The 15,798-nt window shown below is 37.0% G+C and overlaps 1 protein-coding gene across 3 annotated transcripts in view; it reads left to right on the top strand.

The window, feature by feature from the left end:
• The window catches only part of Angpt1 (angiopoietin 1), a 225,511-nt gene that overhangs the window by 196,116 nt on the left and 13,597 nt on the right, over positions 1 to 15,798 (top strand). For 2 of the 3 annotated variants that reach the window (XM_076835897.2, XM_076835896.2), the window contains exon 8: positions 14,280 to 14,410. The exons of the other annotated variant lie outside the window; for it this stretch is intronic. In XM_076835897.2, the coding sequence (XP_076692012.1) occupies positions 14,280 to 14,410 (131 nt within the window). The remainder of the gene's footprint in view (positions 1 to 14,279; positions 14,411 to 15,798) is intronic. 3 annotated transcript variants of the gene reach the window in all.

The raw sequence follows: 15,798 nt of genomic DNA, 5'->3' as shown, positions 1-15,798 counted from the left end.
GACATAGCATGCCTTAGACAAATTGCAAGTAATTAGGAGTTGCTTAAGCAAAGGTGGAAGGGGGCAAAGACCAATCAATCATGAGGCTAAGAGCGAAGGAGGCCAAATGACCAGCAACACGTGGAAGACTTAGGACTAGTAAGGAGCGATGGGCTCTGCAGGGGCCCCTCTGAAATGGCCTTTTCTTACATTGATTTCCCCCTCAATATTCTGAAAACACTATCCATTAAATATGGGTGGGGACAATGTGCAGAACACATCCCACAGCACTCAGCCCCTGTCCTTCAAGAGCTTAATCTCTTTGCCTGAATTGACTTTCTTTATCCTGGAAGTTACAGCTCAATCTGTAGAGCTCTTCATTTTAGACTGGGGAAGGAGCCCCTCTAGGAGCTACCCCTGTGTTCTATATATATCTTTGTCCTGCCTTATCACACTACGTGATAATTGGCTGTTTCCTGTTATTAGTCTGTCACCTTTAGAAGGACAGGGACTTCACAATGCATGGCATGTGCCTGCCAAGGAAGCACTTCTACTAAACATAGAAAAGCACATCAATGAGGAATATTTTTTTGTACATTCCATAAATTAGATTCGAATATTGAATTCATTAATCTGGATGCCAGAAATTCAGAGACTAACAAGTTAGTCAAAGTTTCTGCTCTCTTAGGTTTATGGTATAGGATGAGAGCATAAGATAATTTAAGATTTATAATAAAGTACTATTTTCTTTAGTTTCTGGGACTGTTGCTGGAATGAGATTCACTTCCTGATCTATTTGACTCCTGGTGTTTCTGTTTCTTTTATCTTTACTTTCAAGTGATATGTAAGGATTTCTGTATTGCATGATGCCAGGCAAATTAAATATTCATAAAATAGACACACAACATACCTTGTTCATTGCCCTTTTAACTGAGCATGTAACTTTATTAAATCACTCTCTGAAAAGATGTTCTATCTCATTCATTTGAAATCTGAGCCTGCATTCATTCATATATCTAGCCAGCCAACTGCCAAATATTTATTATGCTGCCAGTGTCTTCCTGGCACTCTATCACTGATTTTTAAACTTGACTGTGATACAGTCAGCTAGGACGCTTGTTTGAAATAAATATTTTTAAATTCCACATCTAGAGATCCTTATCCTGGTGATAATGGTCTTGGAGGTCAGGAACGGGTCCTGGTTCCCTGGTGTTGAAGATTAAACACCCAAAAAATGCTGAGGCAAGCATAGAAAGCAAGTTTTATTTAAGTAAGCGGCAGCAGACTTCTCAGAAGAGAAGGGGATGGCAGAGCTGGGTGTCAAGGGTGTGGGTGTGTCTTGCTCTTTTATAGATCCCAGAACCCCTTACCTTCTCTTTCTTCTCCATGTATATGCCTAAGGGCAGGAACACAACCGATTGTTCTTTGTTTGATAACCAGCCATCATCCTCATTCATTAATTACACTGACTGCTTGACTTTCCCCCACTGCCTCGGTTTGCTGAGGAATGTGACAAATGCTGACCCTTCAGACCAGGTGGGGCTACAAGCAGTTGGTTTTTTTTTTTTTTTTTTGCAAAGAAAGCATATGGAAGGTCTGTTGAGTGGGCTCATTTTATACGATTATTCTCTTAACCTTGTGTTCCCACCATCCTCATCTATCTGTCCCCTTACACTAAGATAGGACCTAGGTATCTCAATCTCCTGAGTACATCAAGGTGATGCCGATGCAGAAATAGTATTTTAGTAACACTAAATGGAGACACCATGCTTGCTACTCTTGGAGGCTACTCATTAAGGAGAAGGAAGCAAACCTGGAAGTTGACTTAAACATTTCAGCCGCAGCGTGTTTTAGTATGTCTGCTTGATTTCTTTTGTTTTTCTGTGTTCTTTGATCAAGGAATCATAGTCATAAAAAAAAAATTCAATGTCACTGTGGACCTGCTCCCCCAAATAATGAAGAGACACAAAATTTTGCTTACATTTATGTGTGATTCAGCTCTATACTCACAGTCTGTAGTAAGAACCCTTGAAATTAGGGTATAGTTGGGTACTAAAGAAAGTTGATCAATCCTACTGGAGAGAAGGATGGATGAGGCCTATCAGAGGAGAATGAAGGGAATCAAGAAAGACTCCACAGAGGGGAAGCCCCTGTGATTTGTGAAATAGCACCAAGTATTTATGAGGCAAACAGGAAAGATGGTGGCAGAGGAGGAAGGGGCTTTGGTTTCCAGCCAGAACAAGGGATGTGGATAAAAACAGAGGTGGGAGGGAGCCTGCCCTCTGTAGAGAGCAGCAGATGTCTTGGTAAGCAGGGGTTCATTGTGTTACAGTTAACAGGGCCCTAATCCATGGTGAGGAGTTAGATCTCATACTAATTGTGAAGAGAAATAAGCACCCTGATGATTTTGGTCAACTTAGGAATCTAGACTAATCTAGTAAATAAGACTCCAGGGTGCCTTATTTACTGACCTCATTGTAACACATTGTCCAAATACAACAAGGGAAAGTGTTTTCTCTTTGCAAAAAAAACCTCAGATAATATCTGTCAATGATTTTTAGCATTCTAAGCAACCTTTCCTCTCTGTCTTTCCCAGGGGAGGCTGGAAAGAAAGCTTCTTTAAACAGAAATAAAAATTAGAACAAATCTATCTCCCTTCAACTTGTTTGTACTGAAAAGTGCCAATTTCAATTACATATTTTACAAGATCCTGACTTAATTTTTGGTAGAAGAAGAAAACCAATTGAAATCTCTGCAATAGTTGTTGGCTTGCTCTTTGAGGCACTAGAGGAGAATTCATCCAGTGAGCCACCAACTCAGAGCTGATGCTATCAGTCACATATTACCCCAGGGGAATTGAAATGTTTAAGGGACTGCCTGTGTTCTTTACCAGGGTCTTATTGCCACATCATTCATCTTAGAATTCAATTTTTTATGTATTCTTAGAAAGGGGAGGGGGGGCTAGAGCCTATTTTGTTTTGAACTAAAAAGAAATAATTGCTACACTGTGTATTTCTGAACTTTGGAAAATGTAGCTCTATTGGCACAAATCTCATGAAAAAAATATTTCAATACATACAATGAGTGTGTTCTTTCGGGACTGTGCAAGGGCAACCAGAGATAATAGTGCTTGGGCTCACTATTTTCCTTGGAGGGAGAATTTATCATGAGTTTTGAACACATGCAAGCATCATGTCTGCATTGAAAAATACTGAGAACTGTATTTTGCTGTCATTTTGAAACAGGAGTCACTTGTAGCTGTATCAAGAATTTAAGGAAACCTGAATTGTTAATAAACTCATTTAGTCAAAGTTTGTAAGTGAAGGGAGAGACATTGAAAATGTATGTCATCAAAACTTAGATGAAAAAATCAGTGTACAATTTGTACATGTATAGTGAAAATTACCTAAAAGAATCATATTAGAAACAGAGAATAAATGAAACTGGATTTTCCAAAGCTTCTCATTACTTGGACTTAGGTTTTCTCTACCTCTGGAAATTTATCTTTCTAATCACAGTGTGGATTCAGGATCATCATTATCACAACCATTTTTTTTTCCATACTTTCACATCTGCTACATGTATTTAAAGATAAGTAATATACTACCTCAGGGCATCGGAGGCTTACAAAATAAGACAGCATAAGGGGAAGGCATATGTGCTGAAATGCTGATGATTCCTCAATAACCCAATTTCTTATGAGAAAAAGTAGAAATAATCGAGGAAGATTTAATGTGATAAAGAAAGTTTGCAGAAAATAGACCTGAGAATTAAAGGATAGGTTGTCCTGGGTAGTCTTTCCAGGGATTTTTTCCTAATATCAGTTAAGAGTAAAGAAAGAAAATACACGTGCTATATTCAGCCAGCAGAGCTCCCTCCTAGCAAGAGAAGCCTACCCAGGTAGTGTTCTCAAAAGACTGGAATTTTAATTTATTAAGGAATAAGTATCTGTACTAGAGAATTGTTATTGACTTTGAACTAGGTAGTCAGTCAGCAAACAAGCAACTCTTTGCTTCTTGTTCTTTGAATTTAATATTTTGTTTATTCTGTATGAAATGAGAAATTTCAAATGATATGGCATCTTATGGATTTGAAGAAATTGGTGCTTTTCATCTTTAATTTCTTTAGCATGTTGCCTATATACAGGCCTTAGTTAGCTGTGTCTTTATCTCATCATTTCCATTACTGTCAGTACACATGAACGACTATCAAGGTCATTAGTTTATACTTGTTTAATTCAGACTCAGTCACACATATTACTCATGTGTACTGAGCCACATTTCCCTTATGGATGAGGGAAATTTCAGTTGTTTGATTTTTTAATTAATATTCAAGTACTTGCTCTGCCTACATGCAGCAGTCTTTTTAAAGACTTATATGTATCGTCTCATATAATATCCATAATAATACAGGGGGGGACATTACTGTTGTTAGAGGCATTTTACAAATGAGGCAAATGAGAATTAGAAAGGATAAGAGCTAGATTGTAAACTCAGAGGACTGAGCTTCAAGCTTTATTATGTCCTATTATCATTCCAGATATAGGTGTACATGGCACCTGCTGCCCTTTGTAAGTTGATGATTTATTTATTTACTTGGTGTGTGTGAGCTAGACGAAGGAAAGAATCAAGAACTTTAGTCAATGACTTTATTGTCAATTATTTTTTCATTCATACTTATTTTGTACTGAAACACCTTTATCTGCTGGATCTTTAGTTTTTCATATCTCTATCGTATCTTTAATTCTTAGTCAAACTATACCTTATTAATTCCTGTTTTTAGCTTTTGCTTTTCCTTATAGATTTATAATGATGCATGTGGATGATTGTCATGCAACAGTTTGTCTTGGACTTGTATTCTTGCACTTTTTCAAGTACATTGACTTTGCTTTTTGTATTTTCGTATCATTTCTAATATATCCATTGATGGGCTCTTGAGAACAGGTAAATAATTCTACTTAATTATAGACAGCTGAGTTACAGAATATATCTCCAGTACGTGAAAAAGTGTATGGTATGCTGAGTTTAGCCTCCTCCACTAGAGAGGACAGTACCAGATTCAACATTGAAACACAAAACTTCTATCCTCCAAGAAAGAACATAAAACTTTTGCAACAGATTCCAAAATGGAATGTCTGGGCTCCAGAGGAAGTTATCCAACAGAATAGACACTTCTATAGTTATAGGTTCCTTTTGAAAACATGATGGTCTCATTTCTCATTTGGACTCCAGTACTTATGAGTTGTTTTTTATCAAGCTTTTGTCTATTGGAAGCTGCAAGCTAATTCATATTCATGATAGCAGAGCCCCAATATGACTAGAACAGACAACAATTCATTCATATTGGACAAATCTCAAATCAGGAAAAATAATACCAGTGGGACTTGAATTCTAAAAGATAATTGCATTGTTAGTGTTAAAATGTTTCTACATACAAACCATCTCTTAAATTATTTGTACTCTTAGTTCATAATTTATTCAATAAACATTTATAGAACACTTGCTGCATGTACAGTTTATGAAAATGGCTAGGGCATGAATAATTCTGTCAGGAGATTACAGCCTGGTGAGGAAGATTGGACAGTTGCATACATTATAATACTAGAGTAGACAAAATGAGATGTGCCCCAAAAGAAGCAAGGAGACAGGGAGAAAGGATGGCTCATAAAATCTCAGGTTATTTATAAGCACAGGATATTCTTGGATAACAATGCATGAGAAGATAAAATGTCACCTTGTAGATGTTATTGTGAACAAATAGAAAATATTACTTATCTAGATAAAATTTTACTATGCTAGTAATAAAGAATGAATTCATATTCTTCCCTTTATCTCAAGGCTTCCAGTATTAGTAGTTTACACTGTGATCAATTCAATTATTTGAACTCTGTATTTTTAAAATATATTTTTTTTGTAAAAATTAATGAATTTTAGCCTCAAATCCTAATGATGAAAAAAAGGAAATAAAAATATACTATCTTAGGTTGTTAGTATCTCTAAGTAAGTGCTCTGCCTGCTTTTCACTTGGTGCTCCCAACACCTTCAAAAAACTGATGGAATCTCTTTTCTTTCCTACCTTTTCTTGATGTTAGATAACCTCGAAATTTAGCTGTGTTCTGAATTTCACAATTACTTGTCGCAAAAGTGCTTCTCATCCTTTTCTAAAAGTTTACACCCTCCACAGCTTCCAAGTGAATCTCCTCTCCTGAAAAACTTGAACAGTTTAGAATCTCCTGGACTTTTACTGTACCCTTTCTCTACAATTCTAAGCATTTGACTACCTCCCAATGGTGTCTTCATCATGCCAAATGCCTTTTCTCCCTCAAGTGTACAGTAAGACAAACACTGTTTGCTCTCTGTAATTGACAAGAGAGATGCCATCTCTGTTTTCAGCAAAAGAGGCCACCTGTGTCATTTAAACTCCACACTAACAGACAAGCTCTGACAGCCCCCTTGGCTGATGGTGCCCTGAGGCCCTTTCCATGGAGTGTGGTGGGGGAGGGTGGTTAAAGCAGAGACAGTCCTGGAGCAGCCAGAGGAGTCAATGTCCTGAAACTCTGTCAGACTGAGTCATTGCTACCAGGTTTTGAAAGAGAACCATGGGGGTCGTTTTGCATTTTCTTCAAGTAATTGTGAGAAAGACAAAGTAGTTCCATATGGTGGCAGGGAGAAGAGAACTCAGAGCCAAAATAAAAATCTACTGGGCTTGTGAGTACCTAAGACCTTGAAGTTCAAATATCTGAGATTGTGTCTACTATTAAGAGTCGAGGCTACACTTCAAATTGTCGTACATACAACTCCCCTGCCTTAGAAAGTGAAAGAGACTCTTGCTTCCCTTAACACATTAGAGATGTAAAAATGCAGAGAAAGGGGCAGTCTCTTAGACAAAATTAGTGAAAACGGGATTCCTGAGATTGGGCTCCCTATTTTAAGAAAAGAATGTTCTAGAAACTCTTATATGACATACTAGAATATACTGAAGCCTGTCCTTCCATAATAGAAGGCACTCTAGTCCGACATTCATTAGGAAATATGAGTTAGCGACTTAGTTATGGACATTTCTGAAGGAGAAGGAAAAGAGTGACTACATCTTTCATCAGGATGACTAGAAAACCGTGACCAATTTCACTAGGCATCCATCTGGCTCATTTTCCATCAGATACTAATTTAAAAAATCAAAATACTGACATTCTTTATGGTCATTGGCCCAAAAGCACTCAGGGTTTTTTTTTTTGTGTGTGTGTGTGTGTCAATTAGGAAAAAAACACATTGAAGAGGATTAATGCCATGATTCTGCCCAGCTGCCTTTCGGTCACATCTAATTGTATTCTTGGAGTATACTTGTGTCTTTGTTTTTGTTGTTGAGTTCTTACCCCCACAGCTTCCTTATTTTTGTCTCTAAGCCAAATGTTTTGCTCTAGAGGAACATTTTGTTTAATTGCCTAACATATCATCCTTCATGCTGGCCATATCTACACTGGCTGAATGCAGAAATAAATGTGCAGGATTCCCAAGATGTTATTTTGGAGGAAGTATTCACTCTAATGATTCACACTTCAAGTCCCCTTTCACTAGAGTCAGTCTGGGCCCTTCTGTGTATTGACTTTCTTTTGGAAAGTGAAGGTCCATTTGGAACAACTATGAACTAGATGGGGAAAGCCATAAATAGTTATATATGACGATTTAAGAAACCAGCCAGAACCACTATTAAAAAGAAACATTTTTGTGAATTTCAAAGAAGTTTTCTTATCTAATTACAAAAAACACATGGCATTAATGAGCAACCAGCCCTTAGTGTGCTTTATCAAATAGCCAGCTACAGGTGTTGGCTTTGGGTCAGTAGTTGTGACTCTGCACTGGGCAGATAAATGTCAAGAAAGAACAGCCCCCTTCCCTGCACAGAGGGCCTCTCCTTGACTCTAGTTTCTCCAAGAATCTTTATGGTTGTCCTCACTCATACATTTCTTAAAATAGTGTTGAGGAGAAATTAATTTTGTGAAATTCCATCTCTATCTCCAGTGCAAGAAAATGACTACCCAGGGGGGGGTGTGTCTTCTTTAGAAGAACATAAGACACTATTCTGTGACATGCTAAGGATAGATGCTGCTTTAAGTAAATTACTAACTCTCCTCAGTCTTGCACAGTGAAATAGTCACTATTCCTTAAGATATTGGTATCTTCTACTGTTAATTCATTCCAACCAGTAGGTCCTCGTGTTTACGTTACACACCTTGGGTGTCTTCTCTACCTCTGCTTCTTGATTTAGTGATTTGTGATCTGAACAGGACCTTTGGGAAGTATTTTCACGTCTAACCAGACCTTACGCTTTTCTTTCTCAAAATGACTTTAACTGAAGCATTTATCTTTCCTATGGTTTGATTTTGAGTTCGTTTCCTCATGTCAGCTGGGTACGCACAAGATACAAATAAAGCATTTGATAAAATGTGAGAACTAAAGAGAAGACGTAGCCTTTTCTTCTTAATTCTATATGTATAATATATCAAGCATGTTTTTATATTCCCAAGTTTCTGAGAAAATGAAAACAAAAACAATTGGATGGAGAGTAGGGAGGAGTATTTTAGGATGCACACACATGTATACATGTCTACACACAGATATATGTATTGGGCAAGGAAGTAGAAACGTAACTACTGATCTTGAGTAACAGCTGAAAGAGTTGTAAAACTTTCTGAAAACACGGGTTAGATATTTTTTGGTTATAAGGGTTATTGATATTTGAGTTATTTTTACTTGCTATAATGAACCTACTGAAAATTAATTACTGAGCAAACCCATCATTCATTTATTTAATGAGTATTGGGTTTTTCATTTCTGGCACTGTTGTAGATTTTGGTGATTCAAAGATGGTAAGACACAGTTTATGCCTCAAGGAGCTCACAATTTATTATGGGATACATAAGTGAAAAGATAAACTGTGATATGCTCTTTGAGGCTATACATGAAATGAATCTTAAAGGCTAAATAGGGGTTCAGCAACTATTCAAAACCAACAAGGTCCCACCAGGAAAAGAAGACAGACATGCAAATGTGCAAATTATTTGTCACTTTGAGAGAGGGAATGCTTGGGTAAGGCTGGGGCACTATTCCTGTATGCAGGAAATAAGAGATGCAATTGGTGAGGACGTGGGTTTAAGTAGACATTAGAAAAGGCCTAGACTCCCAAGGCCTTCTAAACCACCATAAGGAATTTAGACTCTAGCCTTTGAGTGTTCAGGGAGCAACTGAGGGATTTTAACAGGAGCAGAGGAATGATGAGGAGCACAGAGCCACATGGAGCATGGATTTTAGGGGTGAGAAGAAGAAAGGGTGAGACCCCAGGCAGGGAGACCAGTTGAAAGACTTCTGCAGTCACCCAGGGGAACTGGGAGGACACGAAGACTTACCTTCAATTCTTAATCAAATGGATATGGACAAAGATCTCTTTGCTCACGGATCCTAATATACAGCATCAATAAGACTCATATGTGGCAGGTTTTATTGTCAAACTTGACATCTACACCAGCATATGTACCTCGAGATGCATGAAGTCACTCTTAAAAATATGACAATTGGTGCTATATTCATATGACAGTTTCCAAATGATTTTGGAGAATAGTTGATAACCTGAAAAAAATAGTCACTCAATTGCATAGGAAAATAACCTGTAAAATATAATGTAAAGTATAATTCTATTTCAATTTGTTTTTATACAAGAGGGCAAATGACTGAAGGGAACAAAACTGATATTAGTGATTACCCCTAGAGAGAGATAAGGTGGGACTGTGAGTACAATTGTATTCACAGTGCTGAGATTTTTAGAAGAATGTGTTTAAGCGTTGTACGTATACTTAAAAGAAATAACATATTATGTTTGAAGAGGAAAATCAAGGAAAAGACTAAAAATATATATGTCAAGAATAGTTATACTTGATAAGATTTTTAGGTTGATTTATACCCCCTGATTAACGCTTTCCTTTTTATTTTTGTTGTTTTCCTTATACTTATTTTATTAACTGAGAAATACTAATTGTGCATATTTATGGGGTACAATGTGATGTTTTCATCTATGTATACATTATGTAAAGATTCAAAATCAAATTAATTAACATATCCATTTCTCTACCAACTGTTGTATGTGTGTGTTGAGAATGTTTAAAATAATCTACTCTTTTAGCTATTTTGAGTTATACATTATTACTAATTGTGGTCAACATTCAGTGTAAGTTCATTAAAATCTTAGTGATCTTTAGTGTATAGATTACCGAAACATATTCTGTCAGTCTAGATGAAAAACTTTATATCTTTTGATGAACATCTTCCTTTGTCCTATCTTATTTCCTTCCCCTAATTTTTAGTAGGCACCTTTCCACTTTTGTTTCTATAAATAAAATTAACTTTTGTAGAGTCCATATGTGAGTTCATAATAATATTTGTCCTTCTGCACCTAATTTATTTTACTTATTATAATGACCTACAATTAGATCAAACTTGTTGTAGAAGAGAGAGTTTGCTTCCTTTTGGAAGGCTGTATAGTATTCTATTGTGTCTATACACCACCTTTTCTTTATCCATTCAAAAACTGAAGGATACTTATGTTGCTTCCATATCTTGGTTATTATGAATAATTCTGAAATTAACATGAGAGTACAGATATCTCTTTGACATACTGATTTGAGGGAAACCTTGTATACTGTTGGTGTCAACGTCAATTAGAATATCTATTTTGGAAAGTCGTATAGAGGCTCCTCAAAAAAAAAAAATAGAATTACTGTAGATCCAGCAATTCTACTTCTATGATCTTCTTTTCTTTGCTTTGCTTCTCAAATTTATGCAATTGCATATTTGTATTGCCTTGGTTACACAAAGGAACAATTATAAATTATGATACTCATGCTGTAAACTTCATGAGAAAGGATAAAAATATAAAATATATCCAGCATGTGCTAGCCATCCAATTAGAATCAATGGAACTACCTTTGCTGAATTACCTGCAAAAGGTGCTACACTACATCACTCTTTCCCATAAAGTCTGCCTCTGTTATTAGTAAGCTTACACCTCTGCAGGGGAAATGGTAGTGATTTAATAAGGAAGGTAGTCCACCACAAACCACAGGGAGCCAAAGGCACAGCTGGGGTCAACAGAGTTCTTGGAAGAACACCTGAGCACTAAATTCAGCCAGTCCCAGGGCAGCAGGAGATTTTAGATCACCAGAGACTCAGCTACTTAATTTTGGATTCATTCAGAGTCCCGTGACTGTAACTCTGTATTCACCAAATAAGCAACTTTCTGGTTATAATTTGGCTTTGTGTGTAAAAGTCTAAGGAGATCAGGCACTGGGTCCCTAAGGTACTCATACTTTGGCTGCAAATGGTGACCTGACAAAAGTCATTGGTGATTTTACAAGTGTGTGTGTGTGTGTGTGTGTCTGAGGGGCTGAGGAACTCTAAGATAAAGTGAGCAAGTTTAACTTCAGACCAGATCTGGAAAGTAGAAACTTCTCCAGGAATCTTAATGGGGACCTGGAGCTTACTCTCCTCCAGTGAAGCCCACTTCTGCTGAAGCTGAAGCACACACACACACACACACACACACTCACACACACACACACACACTCATACACATACACAAACGCACACACTCTCTCTCTCTCACACACACACACACACACACACAATCTGTAACTTTTAGCTTGCCTCTTAGAGTTTTACAATAGAAACCTTTATATGATAATTCAGTATTGGAAGTTATTTGTACTACTGTTCTATTAATCATTGACATCAACAAAACCTGATTGGGAAAATATATATTTTCCTCAGACTCAAAAATCTCTGCAGAATGTTTATAAAATACTTTGTACAAATGCACAAAAATACTTAGTGTACAAAAGCACTAAATATTTTTGTTAAAAATACTAAACATCACAGAATAATGGGACATGTAACTGCATGCAAACAGAAATCAAATAAATATGCATCTCCAAGCAGTAATCAATATTTATTATGCTTGTTTAATTATAATGTAATGCCTTGGTCAGAGATGGCCTACATCCTAGAAGTTTCTTACTCATATAGTAATATCAATCACCCATTAGCTGTGGATGGATAAGATTCTTAAAAAAGACTCAGGCACAGAAGTAGAGATGGACATGGACTTGAAGGGAGTATTGCTACATGATTTTGGTGAGAACCCTGTGTTGGTACAGAAGAGCAGTTTATGCAGGGTTAGAGAGGGGATAGTCTTACACAGAAAAGATTGTATCAAACAGTAAATGCTGACAACTGCAGCTAAGTTCCTCTGAACACTGAGAAGTCATTGGAGGACATGGACAAATTCAAATTTGCTCAAAATACTACATGGCTCAGGGCAAGAAACAGCATGTAGGATCAGCAGGAAATGAGCAGACATCAAACAAAAACCTACATGAGGCAACTACAATGATTCGTCCTTTAGTTCAAGTTCTAGGACAACATGCTTCAAAATGTAATCCTTATTCTGCAAAGTGCAATCTGAGATGCTCATTGAAAACACAAGTTATGGGCCTAGTGAATACACACTTATATCAAAGATCAGGTGATCTGCCATGCGTACAACTGTTCTAGGGCCACTGATCTTCCTACTAATATTATATAAGAAATATTTCTGGAGAATAAGTTTCCCGGAGAATGCCACATTTAAGATTCTCAGTCGGGGTCTTGAAGTTAAGTTAGGGATACAACTAGAATACAAGTCTCTCAAAGGCATGAATTATTTTGTTTTTGGTTGTTTGCTGATGTGTCTTAAATGCTTAGAATAATGTAGGGTATATGGTATGAGCTCAGCAAACAGTTGTACAGAGGTTGAATAAAGAGCTTGGGTCTACAACTGAATCCCATTCAACTGGCTTAGCCTCGCTAAACCCTTGCAAAATGGGCATGCTAGTGACACATTCCTGGCTGTATCCTGTGGTATCCTGCTTCACTTGTGCTCAAAAGGAACCTGTATTAAACTCATTCCCTGGTAACCTCTCCCATCCCAGCCACCACCTCCAAGCACCTGAAGGACCCCTCACCCAGTTTTGTATACCTCCTTGGCGACCAAGACAAGGGATTCCCACCAGGTCCCAAGACTCCCAAACCACTGCCTGATAACCTGGAGCTCTCCACCTTCTACTTGTCCTGCTACATGTACTTCTACTTGTCCTACTACATGTGGCTTTGAAGATCTGCACCAAATGTTTTCTTCATCAGTCTCAGGAGGAGAGGGAACATGCTGAGAAGCTGAGGGAGTCGCAGGATTGAGGGACTGGCCAGGTCTTCCTTCAGGATATAGAAGGACCAGACCCTCAGAACTTGGAGAGCAGGTTGGAGGCAGTGGAGGGTACCTTACACTTGGAGAATCTCAGTTAGTCACTTCTGGACCTGGACAAACTGGCCACTGAAACACCTGTGACATCATGGAGGTGCATGATCTGAATGAGCAGATGAAATCCATCAAAGAATTGGGCCACCATGTCCATCTAAAGTAAGATGGTGGTCCTGGTCTGGCATGGCAGAATATCTCTTTGATAAGCACACCCTAGGAGATAGTGATAAGGAGAACCCAGGCTTAGGCCAACTTCTCATCAAGCCTTTAGTGACTTCCCTGGTCACCAAGCATTGCATGTAGATTGGGATTGCATTTACCTTTTCTATAAGTTGTATCAAAACATCTACTGACGTTCTTTAGTTTATACCATTCCTCCAAATACAATAATGTGGTATCCCTCTGCCCTCCCCCAAAAAACCTATAAAAATTAAATTAACATTTAAGAATCATTTAGCAGAGTGCCTAGCCAGAAGTCTTTTATCAATGATACTTACCACTCTTTAGCATAACAGTGATACTAGAGATCAATGGAGTGACATGCTTATTGACACATTTTTTTTTCTTATTTACACTCTTAAATAACTTTTTTTTAAATGATACCTATAATAATAAAATTAAAATAAACACATGCTCTTTTCATGAATCCTCAATTGTCAGAGAACCATATGAGTTTTTGTGTGCATAATGAAATAAACACAAGTATACAAGCCATAGACTTTTACCTATTTGTAATTTGAAATTTTTCCTACTTCTCCCCGTTTTTTTTTTTGTTGTTGTTGTTTTTTTTTTTTTTTGGTTTAGAGAGTGATTTATTGGAAGGGTTGATTTCAAAGAAGGAAGAAAATAATGAAAAAGTTATAACAGAATGAGTCACTCACTCTTTTGGGCTCTGTTATTCTGTAGAATGGCTGATCTTTCTTTTCTCTCTCTCTCTTTTTTTTTTTTTTTAACTTCAGGTTATATTTAAAGGGTCACACTGGGACAGCAGGAAAACAGAGCAGCCTGATCTTGCACGGTGCTGATTTCAGCACTAAAGATGCTGATAATGACAACTGTATGTGCAAATGTGCCCTCATGCTAACAGGAGGTGAGTCCTATGGGGCCATGCTCTAAGCTGTGTTTCGCTGGTCTGAGGCTTGAGGTTTCTTATTTGTGAGAAAAGGGTATGATCTTCTGGTCAGGAAACTTAAGAGCAAGTCCCTTGTTCTGCCTTCTAGTTTATCCTGGGTTCTTGTGCAAGACATTGCTAGCATATTTAGAGGTTTGCCTCCTCCTGTAATATCTGTAGTGGGAGTGTGCTGAGCTTGGTTCTCAATATATTCTTTAGCTTCTTGAAATCCCAGCTATTCTACCTTGCAAAGAGTCTTCATAATACCTATACCGAAAAGAACAACAGTTTAGGAATACAGCATATAGAACAGTTGCCTCTTACCCAATGCTGTACAATTGTGTAGTAGATTTCATTGAATATTTTGTTGAAATAAAACAACAACAACAAAAAAGGAATCATAATTAAACCCGAAGTTAGAAGATTCAGACCAGCTCTACCAAGGTTTTCCATTATGTGGTAGTCCTTTACAACATATTTTAGCTAGTATAGGGTATACTATGAAATAATGTTTTTTCTTTAAGTAAGAAAGTTAATCCTTTTTTGTACCTTTTCAATATTTTTTCAGTCTTCTGATTGTGCCAAAGACAAATTCTCAATTTGGTGCTAGAATGTCTGTAACATTTCTCTAGCACTTACTAAACAGTCATCTTATCCAAGAAAGACCAGAGCCTTGCCCTTCTTCTCAGAGATGTGGGTAGGCAATGACACCTACCTAGAATCAAATAATGCTATTTTGTTTTAATTTTATTATATTTTATATCAAGCATCTATTAACACAAGTGTTACTACTGATTTCTTTTTAAAGGGATGCTATAAATTTTGCATTTTAAAATGCATTCATGATATTGCATAATTAATAGATCATTGATTTCAACAAAAAGTATTAGTTAAATATTAGTTCTAGGTATAAATGGATATAGAAAAATCTGTGAAGTTGATATATGGCTGATTACATTCTAAGAAACACTAATCTAAAACCCATTGGCAACTGATGTTGCTCACAAATGGTGTAAGCTCTGGCAAGGGATTGGTGCCAAATAATATTATAAAGGAAAACCCTGTTTTATTGTTTCTTTTCTCACAATTTTGGTGTTCCTTTCATCTCTTAATGGAAAGCAAGCAATGCCACCCTCTACTATTCTGACACTCTTTTTGTGTCTTTATAGAACAAAACATTTTCATCCTAGTGAGGATAAAAGTTGAAATCTACTATTTTCCTCTCCAAACACTATCTTCCTGCTCTTTTAGTTGCATATTATTATATGTCATTGCAAATGTTGTTCTATCTTCCTTAAACTCCAATCCAACTTTGAGACCAGCAAGGAAATTCTCATCTCTACTTTGTACAAAGGAATATGAAAGTC

This window comes from Callospermophilus lateralis, chromosome 16, assembly GCF_048772815.1.
Source record: "Callospermophilus lateralis isolate mCalLat2 chromosome 16, mCalLat2.hap1, whole genome shotgun sequence".
Classification (NCBI taxonomy): domain Eukaryota; kingdom Metazoa; phylum Chordata; class Mammalia; order Rodentia; family Sciuridae; genus Callospermophilus; species Callospermophilus lateralis.
The sequence above is the reverse complement of the archived record's forward strand: the minus strand, read 5'-3'. Positions and strand labels throughout refer to the sequence as shown.